At 40.4% G+C, this 13,327-nt stretch overlaps 1 protein-coding gene across 2 annotated transcripts; it reads right to left on the bottom strand.

Annotated features, from left to right (window-relative positions):
• Window positions 1-544: 544 nt before the first annotated feature.
• On the bottom strand, window positions 545-12,500 carry septin7b (septin 7b). Of its 2 annotated transcripts, XM_088410212.1 has the most exons (14): window positions 12,345-12,499; window positions 11,381-11,483; window positions 9,430-9,536; window positions 8,548-8,648; window positions 8,287-8,421; window positions 5,682-5,799; window positions 5,469-5,561; window positions 5,131-5,227; window positions 4,767-4,818; window positions 4,463-4,591; window positions 4,054-4,074; window positions 2,558-2,693; window positions 2,313-2,455; window positions 545-1,655 (listed from the first exon to the last, which is right to left on the bottom strand). In XM_088410212.1, the coding sequence occupies exons 2-14, from the start codon at window positions 11,388-11,390 to the stop codon at window positions 1,616-1,618; spliced, it is 1,182 nt and encodes a 393-aa protein (XP_088266338.1). In that variant the 5' UTR covers window positions 11,391-11,483; window positions 12,345-12,499; the 3' UTR covers window positions 545-1,615. The 2 variants fall into 2 exon arrangements, with proteins under 2 accessions (XP_088266338.1, XP_088266339.1); XM_088410213.1 differs by lacking the exon at window positions 4,054-4,074 and having other exon boundaries at window positions 12,345-12,500.
• Between the last annotated feature and the right edge of the window lie 827 nt (window positions 12,501-13,327).

Below are 13,327 nucleotides of genomic sequence, written 5' to 3'. Positions count from 1 at the left end.
GTTTCAAACCTTTGTCGGTTTGATGGGCAAGAGAAGCTGAGTTCAACCTGCCTGTGGACGCATCATTTAATACCTGCAGGAAGGATTAAAGCACTTGTTTTCAATGTTTTTAGCCCATATATGATTATGGCGTACCGTGTGTGGATATTTAAGTACTGTATGTGGTTTGTTACTTGTACGAGCATGAATTAAAATGTGGTGCGGTAGTGACCTCTAGTGGCGATCTGAAAACATACGTTGAAATATGACGTCACGCTAAATTTGATAGTACAGTATGAAAATGACTTTTTTTTCAAATAATTACATTTTCTTTCCATGTTAGACATTAAAATACAACTTCAGCGATCCGTTATTTCTCTGGTATATCTTTGAAGACTTCATACTGTACCGCTCTAATTTAATGTTTGAAAAAAAATGCAGCTTTTAAGAGGACAATTAAAAAAAGTTCATTCTTGTATAGCGAATTTGTATTTCTTGGGGTGTGGCCGGCCAAAACCCTCTGGGATGTCTTGACTTCTACAATGAAGCCACCAGAGTCCAAGACTATATGATCACAGGTTTATTAAGTGACTTTGTACAATACAAATGAAAAATAACATTAAAAATACAAGAGATGGAGTACATAGCCAAAAGCAAATCAAAAAAGGAAAAAAAAAAAACATGGTGTTGACTCTTCATTTCCCACTGGTAGTTGAACACAGCGTGACAGTATTTTTGCTTATCATTTTCTTAATCTGGCATATTGCGCCGCCTGTTGATTTATAAAACTTTATAAAACAGTGGACGCAGCTTTCACGTCTGAGGAGTTTTTGCCTATTTTCTTCTACACATACAAAAGCAGGCCTTACTTCAGCTGGCTCGGTATATATTTATATAAAAAAATAAAACTAAAGTGAAATATAATACTTTTAACTTTATATAAATGGTGGTCCATTGCTATCGGTAGATGGCTATCGACACAGAAGGGTGGATGGGGGAGAAAAATATTTCTATTGCAGAAATAAGCTTAAGACAGAAGTTGTCTATAAAAAGGCCAAAGGCATTTTTTTTTTCATTCTTTTTTTGTTCGACTGGGAGAGGTTAAATATCGTCAGTAATAATCTTCCCGCTGCATTAAAACATGGAAGAACGTCTGCTTTATTGTAATGCAATATTTTTACTTATGTCCTGTAAACAACTGTGATTGTACAACCATCAAAAAAAAAAAAAAAATGCAGCGTAAATTAAAAAGCAACCTTGAAGGGTGGAAAAAGGGAGCGCAGCAGGAAGGGGCCGGGCCAGTAATATAACAGTAAGAACAACACCAACAACAATAATAATAATTAAAATAATAACAATGGTTTGGCCTTTTTCTACTTTGATGTTTTTCTTGTTAAGGTAAACACATTCTTCAACGAAGAAGAGCCCCCAGATTGTGTAAGTGTGTGTAAGGGGTGTTTCTCGATGGATTTGTCACACACAAACAAAAACAGGAGCAAGGGGAAGCGGAAGATGGATTGGGGTGGGGTGGGGTGGGGTGGGGGGGCATCAGTGCCACACACTGATTGTGCCCTGAGCGGCAAACGTTGGCAAAGAGAACTAAGCGGACACGGGCTGGTCCATGACGACTGTCTCTTTAAAAGATCTTGCCTTTCTTTTTGTTCTTCTCCAGAGTTCTGGAAGAGAAAGCAGACAGTCGGCATCAATTACAAACAAATTCGGGTCATTTTCAAGCACTTCAAATACCATTTTTAAAAGTTCATTTTGTCAAAAAGGCATCTACTAAAATACTACCGGATGAATTACAGAGTTTGTGTTTTGAAAGGATATGGAGATTTCACAGCACTGTATAATATTGAACTTCATAATTTAACTAAAAATAAAACAATATATTGAACTTCACAATTTAACTGAAAATAAAATCAGGCGAGTTCCCCTTGGCCACCAGAGGGCAGTAAAGTGCAGATAGACTCAGTTCTGTTGAAGAACAGCTACCAACATTGATTGCTCCACTGTTTGTGTTCAAATATGTGTTGCTTAAAGTGGAAGTACAAAAAATAAATAAATTATATACATATACTATATATCAATGCAACACCACTTGTCTAGCCTCTAATCACCGCTTGCTGTCAATTCAAAATGTCAGTCGTTTTTATCATGGCTAACCTGTTTTCTGAGTTTGTTAATGGGATGATCACAACCTGAGTTGTGATTGATTGTTATGGCACATATTACTGTAAACACAGTTTTTGAGTCCGGAACATATCCATCATAATAAATGGGCGCCTGCTGTCACTGATGAAAGATGGCGAGTTTGTCGATTGTGTCCTGACCTGGAGGCCTCCAGTTTCTGCTGCTCCAGGCGCTGCTGGGCTTCCCAGTTGGCTCGCTCCTCCTCAAAGACGCGCCGCTTCTCCTCCAGCTCCTTGTGCTGTGCCTCCAGGTTCTTCTTCATCTGCTCGTGGCGCCGCTGAAGCTATGCAAACCAAAGGGAGCACAAGCGACGTCAGTGATGGGGACAGGCAAAAAACGGGGGCTAGGTAAAATTTATTCTGCAAGAATATCATTAGTTATGTACCTCTGCTTCAGAGTCCTTGAGCTTCTGCACTTTCTCCTTGACTTTCATCTCAAAGACCTGCTCCATCTCCATTTCCATCTTCTTCATCTTTGTCACATGCTCCCGCCGTTCCTCCTCCATCTGGGCTAGGGGACTCCTGGATGAGCGCACGCACACACACACACAAACACAAATTTTCACCAACCATGAATGCCGCGGTTCTTCTCGTGTTCATGCACACGAATGACGAGGAAGAGAGAAGTGGGGGAAATAAAGAATTGGCAGTTGGACCTGGAAACATGCGGACTGGATTGCATGCCCTTTCCAAGCAGGGTACACACGCACACACAAACTTAAAAAAAACAAACAAACAAAACAAAAAAAAACAGTAATGCCCAGATCATGTGACGTTACTAAAGGTGAGCATGACAGGTGGTAGTTAATTCTCTCTAATGACCTGCTTGGAAAACTCATTTGAGTATGTGATGACTTTTTTTTTCCCCCCACACTTTGTTCAGACATGTCACGTGTGCTTATTGAACAGCTGTTCCATTTTCTCTTTACGCTTAATTTACCAGTCAATTAGCTGTTCATAGTCGGTTACTCTCGCCACTGCAAAAGTTCATGCTACCGTTAAAAGTGTACTCCGTCGCACTATTCTGGTGTTTTGCAGCTCTCAATTTTACATTAGCTTAGCGATTAGCATAGCTCAATTTCACAATGCAATTATTCCTTTTCCTTCATGAAGATTATACGATGACAATTTTGTTTTGTACCAGCTGTACAATGACAATAAAGGCACGCTATTTTGTTCTCTACTCTATTTTAGAAGGGTATCATCCTATTTGTCATAATCAAGGCAAGGTAGAGTAAATTAGATGAGCAGTGGTAGAGCAGTTTTTAGCCATGATAGCCAGCTGCAGTTCGCAGCAAGCGAGTTAGCCGAGCATTCCTCCAGTAGTTCCCGAGCAGTGGTGAAAGTGCGGAAAAGAATGCATAATTATTTTGAACCAGCTCAGAGCCTCTTAAAATAAGCGCGTCGGCAGCTACGGCTAGACATCGCGGTTGGTTAGTAAGAGTTCAAATCCAAACTGGAAGCCAAGCTTATGTCGTGCCCCAAGTGCCCCCCCCCCATAAAAAAATCTCAAAAGTGTACCCTGCTTAGATCGCAACATCTCTCTCTATGAGAAGCCAAAGACAGACAGAAGAGTCATCGAGCACTGACACCCCCCATCCCCCAAAAAATGTCAAATGTGTACACTGCTTAGAATGCAACATCTCTCTCTATGAGAGGCCAAGGAAAGACAGGAGAGTGGTTATAAACAGTGCAATGGCTGCCAAATTGTCCATTTGACAGGCTTTGTGATTCTTTGGCGGTTAGCCTAGAAACAGGAGCCACCGGCTGGTCGGAAGGACGACGCAGGAATGAGGCGGTAAAGCCAAAAGGAAACAGAGGAATCAGAGAGAGAAGGTGTGGGGAAAAAAAGTTGAGAACCAAAAATAAAATGACCACTTACATTCCTTCGACTGCGTCAAGTCTAAAAAGTAGACGGCACAAAAGAAACACAGAGCATGCAATGATGAGCTCATGCACTAGGTGTGTCGCACATTGTGAGCTGCGTGTTAGCTTAGCGTGTTAGCGCCGAGGGCTGCTACAACTACAAACCTTACATCGTGTAATGTTAAACACCTCATTCTACACACAAACTCACTATTGTACTCACTGAAAGTTGAGTATTGGGCTAGGAAGTGAGTGTCAGGATGAACTCATAGCTGAACTTAAAATTTACCTGTAAACCTTTGCTATTCTGAGCTGAACTGTTCAATATTTCAGGAAATGTTCATCCTGACATTTCTCCTTCGAGCCCCACATCCCTTACTTTTTTGGAGAAGTGTATTTTTGCACAACTTGTGTGCCTATCTTACTTGGTGGACAGTTGTCCCTTGGCCCTGTTGTTCTCCACACCGTTGTAGGTGACGGCAGCCAGCTTCCTGCTGCGGTAGTTCTCGTAGTGAACGCTGTTTGTCACGTCCTTCAAGTCCTGCATGTGAGTCCTGCAAGGACGACACAATTCTGTCACTGCCATTGACGGCTATAGACGTCAAAGAGCTATTTAAACAGGACTGGTGGTAAATGTGTTAACTTATTCACTGCCAATAATGGCTATAGGCACCAAAGAGCCATTTAAATCGGCCTGTTATTGAGTGAGTAAAAGTAATGGAGGAGTACCTGATGAGCATGTCCCTGAGGATGGTGAAGTCGCAATGGTCACTGTTCTCAACTAGAAGAAAAACAAAATTTGGTTAAAATGATCTCAAGTGCACAGGACGTGCACTCACAGCCATAGATTATTTTTAAGAAGATGCTTTAATTTCATGTCTAACCACAGCCAATTTAAAAAAAAAAAAAACATTCTGAATTCTTAACTTGAATATACATGACTGACCATAGTTTTGAAAAAAATTCACTTTATCTATTCCCATAAAAAAAAAAAGAAGTTAACAAAAAAGGACATTGATAGCGATTCCCAGTCATAATTCATTTGTATTTCCCTGTTTATCAGTCTTTGTCAACACCAAGTGTGATTACAAACCTTCTGCGACCCCCCATGGGTACTGTCGTCCCCTGACCCGCTTGCTGTTGACCTCGATGATGGTGTTGCTGCCCACCACGGCCAACGGAAGCTTGTCCTGGAAACGACAATGACATGGTGAAGCGTTCTACTTGAATTGGAAATGCAGTGGTCCATTCCTAGAGCAAAAGCCCAATTAACTCATTCAATGCCAAGAATGTATTTTGATGTTTAAGAATCTAGACTTTCAATGCTTTAAAAAAAAAAAAGTCACATGGTAAGGTAAAGGAGGGTCTGAAAATGGCTGACACTGAGTGAGTGAACTTTTTTTGTGAGTAGCGCATGGGCAGAAAGCCCACCTTGATTTTCTTCACAAGACGGTTTTCCTCTTCGTCATCCGTCTCAGGGAACTCATAGATCTTGATCTTGTGCTCCTGAATCTCTCGCATGATCTGCACGCAAGAGAGACACCATTTTAGGATGTCCATGACAGGAAGCCGAAAGACAAGGGCGCCTGAGGGACTTTTTTTTTTTGTTTTTATGGGGGTGGGGGGTTAATGGAAAGCGTTGACCTGCTTCTTGAACTGCTGGCATTCCTCTGGCGTAAGTGTGTCTGCTTTGGCGATCAGCGGAATGACGTTGACTTTCTCGTGCAGACGTTTCATGAACTCAATGTCCAGGGGTTTCAAGCTGGGGCCACGTACACACAAACAACTGGATGTTAGCCATAATAAAGATAATATCATAATTTAACACGAAAGCTGTTCTTAATTTCATAATGAACAAATGAAAGATGGCAAACAAGCTTCCCACGGGTCACGTTAGTCCTTTTGGAATTTTTGGAAGTAAAGCGCACAAAGTAAAAAAGCATCTGCGACAGCAGACGGATGTTCGGCATGTTGAAGTGACCTCGCGAGTCATGAGAAAGGCAAGAAAGTTATTCTTGGCCCGTTTGCGCGCTGGATAAATAACCCACGACTTTTATGGCAGGCTCACAGAGAATGTTTGGATATCATTTTACTTTTGTTTGGATATTAATTGGCACACAGGGTTGACAAAAAAAGAAAGGAAAAAGGAACAAATGAGACTTTATGCAGGACCAACAGGTCAAACTGACTTCTATCACTGTATGACGACTCACTGAGAACTCTTTAGGTAGAAAACGAAAGGTTTTAGCGATTTTGAAAGTGGTTTTCCCTGAAACCAGTAACCGGTCCATGCCGATACTACACTGGGTGAACTGCAAAGGATGAATTGTATTACATGTGTTGGGGTCTAACCATTGCTAACCATTTTCAAGTTACTGCCTTTTGAAACAGTTATACAAAAACGAGCATTTTATTGTAAAAAAAAAACGCACTTAAAAGGGTTAAAACAGTAACTTAAAGACGCCATTCAATGCTTATTTGTGTACTTTAAAATCAAATGTAGTCATATGCAATACATTTTGACTCAATATCATTTAAGTAAATTAAACGGAATCAAGGCCAAGGACACTGACATGAATTTCCATCAACAGCAGAAGGTTATAAGAGGACAAAATGGCAGCGGACTGAGGTGGTGAAAGGAAAGTGGATGGTTTCATCTGCTTTATTCCTATCTCATGAACACAATGTTTAGACTAGTGAGGACACAAGACTATATTACTTAAAAAAGCCTTAGTTATCTGCTTGAAATGCAAACGTTTGCCCCTCATCTGGCCGCCATCGCTAAACTAGCAGTCCTTCAGAAAGCACAAGCTTGTGCAAGTCACAACACATTTCAATTGAATAAAAACAAACCACAAGTATGCATATGAGCAGCATGCTTATCATTTGAATTCATAAGGGGGGTTCCTTCTTTCGAGTATTAAGCTATTTGGTTTGATGGACTTTTATGTTCTTTTTTTTTCCCCCCTCACAGTACATTCAGCAGAAATGCAAAGCCACCAAGTATCAAGTTTGCCGTTTTATCCGGGGCTTCATGTCGAGCCTTTTTATTAAAAACACGTGTGCGGTAGCTGTGCTATATGGAAAGAATTTGGGGATGATTAAGAGCCAAATTGTCTGTCAAAAAAAATGAGAAAGCAAAAGTGTAGCGTAACCTCATGAGTCTCAACATGTGCTTGAAGGCAGGAGTGCGGCCTGAGGACACAGCTTGCGCAAACACGGCCTCTCGTAGAGAAGGACAGAGGCCTCTTTATTAGTGTGTGCCCACGCCACACAGCCACACTGCAGGCCAACTACCATGCATATAAATTCCGTTCATTAACAGCCACTCGGTTGGTGTAAAAAAAACTGACGCTGTTAATCTGCCGGGGCTATTTTGATGACGCTTCCCCCACGGAGATGCAAGCATTTTTTTTTTTAATAAGATGGCTGACTCACTCTCACATTATCATTGGAATCAATTGCCTGGAAGGAAATAGAGGGGCAACTGGCACACCGAGATAGTTAGAAAAGCTTTGTTATACACTTCCAATACAAAAAGTGCATTTTTAAAAAAAATGGCACAATAGTGCCTAGAGGTACAAGTAAAAAAAAAAAAAAGGCTTCAAACTGTGTATTGCTACTTCTAGCCAGATGTTTACTCTCAAAACAAAGAAAAGCTGGACATTTAAAACAACCGCATAGCTTAGGAATTTTGGCTTAGCTTAATGCTAACCAACACCGCAAAACAGCATTGCAAATGCAGAAAATCAGTCACAGTGTCCTACCCCAGAAGTAACAGTTGTTTGAACACAAATAATGGAGCAATCAATCTGTAGTAGCAAGAAAACAGGCATATTTCTTTATCCTCTGCAAAATCTCTTCCCCACCTTTATGTAGAGCCATAAGTTAAAAAAAAAAAAAAAGGAGACAATGGAGTGGACGAAGGGCATTTTCATTTATTTAAATAGAAAAAGATAATTTGATGAGGAAAAATGTGAAACCTGTCCTGGAACAAATTCTCACTAGCGTTTCTCACGGGATCACTGCAAATACAGTACTAGTAGGCAAATTTAAGGCTTTAAATGAACTTGATGCTCGCAGTTCAAAAAACATCCCAATACCGCAACAGAAATTTTTGAATAGACAAAAAGCATTGTCTCTGTAGTGCTTTTATTTTTTCCTAAGTTCTCTACTTCCTGTTTTGTTTCACAGTCCCAGAGCGCTACTTTAGCTTGACATGCTAGCATGATGAGTGTGTACCACTCACCCATGTCCCGACGGCGCGATGAAGTAGAGGCAGCAATGGATTCGGCTGTCAGGCATCTGCCGTCTGTTTACCCGTGATTCCGAGTTCAGATAGTCCTCGAACTTGCTGTCGATGTGGTCGATGATTGGCTGCCAGCTGTGCACACAAAATCACCAAATGTTAAGACCTTCACGGGAGTGAATTACAGGTAGTGGGATGGTGTTATGACGTGCGAAGGATGAAGTGGTTTTCAATGTGTCAGGAGGACGCCCAAATCCTTACCAGTTGCTGTTGTCCACGGCATCTCCGAAGCCCGGGGTGTCGACGATCGTGAGTAACAGCTGCACCCCGCCTTCCTTGATGAGCACTTTGGACTGTTCCACCTAGCATCAAGTGGAGTGTAAGACTGACTTTCAGAAAATTAGAGTGTGAACTGTCACTCAATGAAAAACATGCTCCTCATTTGGATTATTTTGTATTGTTGATCCATTTTTTTGTTAGTTTAACTAGATAAGGTCATCAGTAGAAGAATTTCAACTTCTTGTTTTCTATTGACTCGACGGCATTTCTAAGTTACTTACTGTAGCGAGCTGCTCAACCAAAACAGTTCACCATGTATTATTGGGTATTTATAGGTAAGTTGTCCACTAATTGTTTAATTCCATTCCCCAATGTTTTTATATTACTGTTTCAAATAGTTTTATTCTATTGGTATTGGGTGTCCTCTGCAATTAGGCATGTTAGCATGTCAACATTTCCTGAACGGTTATAACCTTTTTTGGTATCTGGAACAATACAATTGCTCTCAATGGGCAATTGCGCTGGACTTTTACGGTCACTCTGTAAAAGCTTTAGAGCTGCCGGCTATCGGAACACACACGCACGCGCGTGCGTGCGCGTGCTGACGACATGTCAGAGCGGGTCACTCTCACGCTCTGCTATTTTCTAACTATGCTGAAGAACTGGTAGAACATAAAACCATTGGTGTCGTCACAGACAACACAAAGTGTCACATCTATGCAATTACTGAGGTGTCAAGGTTATGAGCAGCTGACACAGAACACAAGTGTGACTAATCAGAAATATACACACTATCGGCTATGCCAGTCGAGACCCGTTTAAGTGAAAAATATTTGGCCTGGGCATTTTTTTCATAAAATGTACCTGGACAGTCTTCTTGATTCGATGCGAAGGTCCGGGATACTCCGACGAGTACAGATCAGTGAGGAAGAGGGAGTTGATCAGCGTGGATTTGCCCAACCCCGACTCACCTGGAGAACAAGGAGTACAGGTCAAGAAATTAATACTAAAAGAGTGGAACTGTGGTAAAATATATTAGATCTCTACCACCTATGTAGATGCCTAAGGATTAGCATATTTATTCTGCAATATTTTTAAATATTTTCAGGAAGGGAAATATCATACACGCATTTGGAATTGGCCTGGTCGCAATCCAAATAGACACAGTCTGTACCGTGAATCTTCTTTTATCCTAAGGACCATTCCAAATCAACCCAAGGGCCCATATGAATCCTCCAGCACATTGTTAAAACATTAAATGTGAAACACAATTGATACCTGCCACTTCAGGCCCTCCTTTAGTCTCAAACTTTAAAATATTTAAGTATCTGGAATTGAATGTCGATAATGTGTCTTAAGAATTGAACACACACACACACACACACACACAAAACGAATTGCAATACAAAAAAAATATGATGTGCACAGTGAATTATTTGTGTACAAGCATGAGCTTAGGACACGAGGATTGGCGAGGATGGCATGTGATTGGTCATTATATGATCCTTGAGCAACTGTTATGTCATTTTCAGTCCAGAGCAAAAAAGAAAATGGCCACCTGAGATGGGGGTGAAAAAAAAAAAAAAAACCAGGAGGATTTTGCTGCTATAATTCATATTCCATATACACAATAAAAATAATATTGTGTATAGACGAGTGGGGCTTTTTAGCACATAGTATTAAAAATATTTTTTGAGTTCACTTTCCCTTTCAAAGGAACTGCACCTTATTAGGTGCAAAACAATCCACATTTAAATGAATGACGGGTGAGCTCTTCAGAAATCCCACAATACTTCAGAAGTGCCGAAATGAATTGGGGAAAAAAATAAAAACTCTCAAAGCAATGCAAAAGCATCTGTGTATAATGAATATGGGAAAATCAACAGAGCATCTCATTGTGCTACTCTGGAACTGTGTCAAGCTGCGGCGCTCCAACGTGGACATGTGCCAAAGGATCATGAGCTCACATGAACATTGGTGGTGGTCCTGCCTAACTAACGTTCAACAAAAGATAGTTGAAGAATTTGGATCTTTAGCCAAAAAAAAATAAAAAATAGATATATATAGCTACAATGCAAGAATAGGAAACCTGATGGATGCTGGCAGTGATCCCTCCCTTGGTGACATTTTGAATTGCAACGCGGGCCATGCGGGATCCATGCGAAGCACGGCCAAGACAAGCGCTGTGTTGGTGTGTTAACGAGAGAGTGGCAACACAAAGAAAACAAGCTGTGCACTAAAAGTGAGCCTTGAAAATCTGCACTAATGGTTTGCATGTCTGCCTCTTAGTTTGGGTATGGACGCTCATATATATATATATATATGTGCACATATTTTGTAAAACAAAAATAAATAAAAATAAATTGGAAAAAAAAAATACAAGGTTGATGATGCTCTCACTAACACATTTGGAGCGTGTCCAATTGCGTGTTGCGCAAAAGTTCAGCTCGAGCTATTCTTAGAGAAGCGCCGTTACGAACGCTTGCTCCCTGCGCAGGAAATACTTTTGACCCGAGCAAACATTTTTTCCCTCCAAACTGATGAGCCGGAGAAGAATCTCTGCCATTTTTTTCCGCCACCAGTGTTTCTGCAAGATGATGTCGCAGATTATTCCGAGCCGCCTCCGCAGCTTTTTCACTTGGAATGGACAAAGCGGGGGGCTTGTCCTCAGTGTATAAATACGACACACACAAAGAGACACAATCTTGTCTCTACAAAACAAACCACAGTGAAGACATTGAAATGCCAAACGCCTCTGGGGACACAATGAGACAATTGGAAGAAGAACAAGAAAGAAGGCAGGCAGCTTGCTTACCAACAACCATCAGGGTGAACTCAAAGCCCCTCTTGACGGACTTCCTGTACACTTGGTTGGGGAGGCTTGCGAAGCCCACATATCCTTCTAGGTTCTTTTGCTGCTGCAAAACAAACAAAAAAAAAGTTATGGCAATCAATCGACCCAGATTTGAAATTTGTTAAAAAATCAGCACTGAATGGCATTTTTAAAGAACGTTTTTTGTTACTGTATAAATAAACACTGGAATTGAATTACAGTGGACACCAGTACATCCTTTGAACCCATGTTTTTAGATCTTAGATTTACAAATAAAACATTACAGGTGTCAAACTGAAGGCCTGAGGGCCATTCGTGACTAACCAGATAATTTTGTGGACCACAAAAGGAAATAATGTGGCATCTACTGGTCCTTACTCAAATCTGTGGCACAATTTCAAATTTTCAAGTGTAATAAAAATAAGGTTGAGATTTTGCGAGAATTTTTTTAACCATTTTTACACTAACTTGAACAAAAATGTAACAGACTATTATCTTTGGCATCCTGAGTTAACAAAAGTAACATGTCTTGAAATAAATACTAGACACGCTACTGAGGGAGTTGAGAAGATAACAAACAAGTCCAATATCAGTTCATCTCCTGACACTTCATAAAATGTAGAAAACCAGAGACATAACAATCTGCTAATTTTATTGACATAACCTTCTAATTTTACTGTTGTAGTCCATTTTGAATTAGAAAAGTTCAATTGCTTATTTTCTTTTTACATATGCAAATGTACCTACATACAATGTAAATGTTTTTCCATAAAATATATTTCAAGGAACCTTTTCTCATTCCTAGCTCACAGACGGATGCCATGATTTCATTTTTGGTAATATACACAAATTTTGGGATAGACTGCTAGGGGCAGTTGCATTATTCCACTCTGCAATTATAATACAAGCACGCAAAGAAGCTACTTAAGAAAAATTTTATACTTACAGCTGTTTTATGCAGATCAGCGCGGAGGAACGTTCCAGCACCAGGAAGCAGGTAAAGGAGAGAAAAAAAAAAACAACACAAAATGAGTATCAGATCACATGACAAACATACCTGGCGCTCTCACAATTGCTGTCCTATATTGCTATATTGTAAATCCTCCAGTAGCAGGAGACATTTGACCCGCATGCTGTACATTTTACAACATGCACTCCCTTTATGTGCTGAAGTAAAAGGCTTTTTATTTCTGTGTTCGCTGCAGGCTTGGAGGCGAGAAGAAGAGCATCTCCTCCGGCCCCGCAGCCGCCCACGTGCGCTCGACAGGATGGTCATTTATAAATTCGTGTTTCGTATCGCGCACAGTATTTCACCCACAACTGACTGCGTCTGACATTTGCAAGAGGAAGTTGTGGCAAGGTAGCACTGTAATAGTGTAGACCCACAGTATTTGGACTGACTCTGTCAAGGATGTGATGGTATGCGGTTGCTGGTACAGATGGACATCTTTGTGCATTTCAATGGGGAAAGATGATTTGCAATACAGTATCATGTTCCGTGAAAAAAAAGTAACAAGATGCCAATACGTATTTATTGTTCCGTTTGTCAAATCCATCTTGAAAGTCAAGATGCCATTATGTATTCATGGTACCTTTTTCAAAACTATCCATCCATGTTCTATTAAAGATTCCAGATTTAAATGAATGGGCAGCATAAATAAAATCATTACGTGATATTGTTTGTACTCAACCATTAGTCAAAAGTTTAGTGTTGTAATAGGAAATTGATGCTCGTTAAGTGAGCCTATCAGTGAACCAATGGCGGTTTGCATGGCGTTGTTTGGTTAAATACACAATGTGAAATTCTCTTTGTTTTGTGTTTAGTTTGACAGTAAACTGTCAAATGGAAGAGGCAATAAATTCCTTGCAACCTCTTTTTTGAAGAATAGTTCGCCATCTGCCAAACTTCTGCTTGTGAAGAGAATTGAG

Source organism: Hippichthys cyanospilos, chromosome 3, assembly GCF_059441005.1.
Source record: "Hippichthys cyanospilos isolate Australia breed blue-spotted pipefish chromosome 3, RoL_Hcya_1.0, whole genome shotgun sequence".
NCBI classification, from domain to species: domain Eukaryota; kingdom Metazoa; phylum Chordata; class Actinopteri; order Syngnathiformes; family Syngnathidae; genus Hippichthys; species Hippichthys cyanospilos.
The sequence above is the reverse complement of the archived record's forward strand: the minus strand, read 5'-3'. Positions and strand labels throughout refer to the sequence as shown.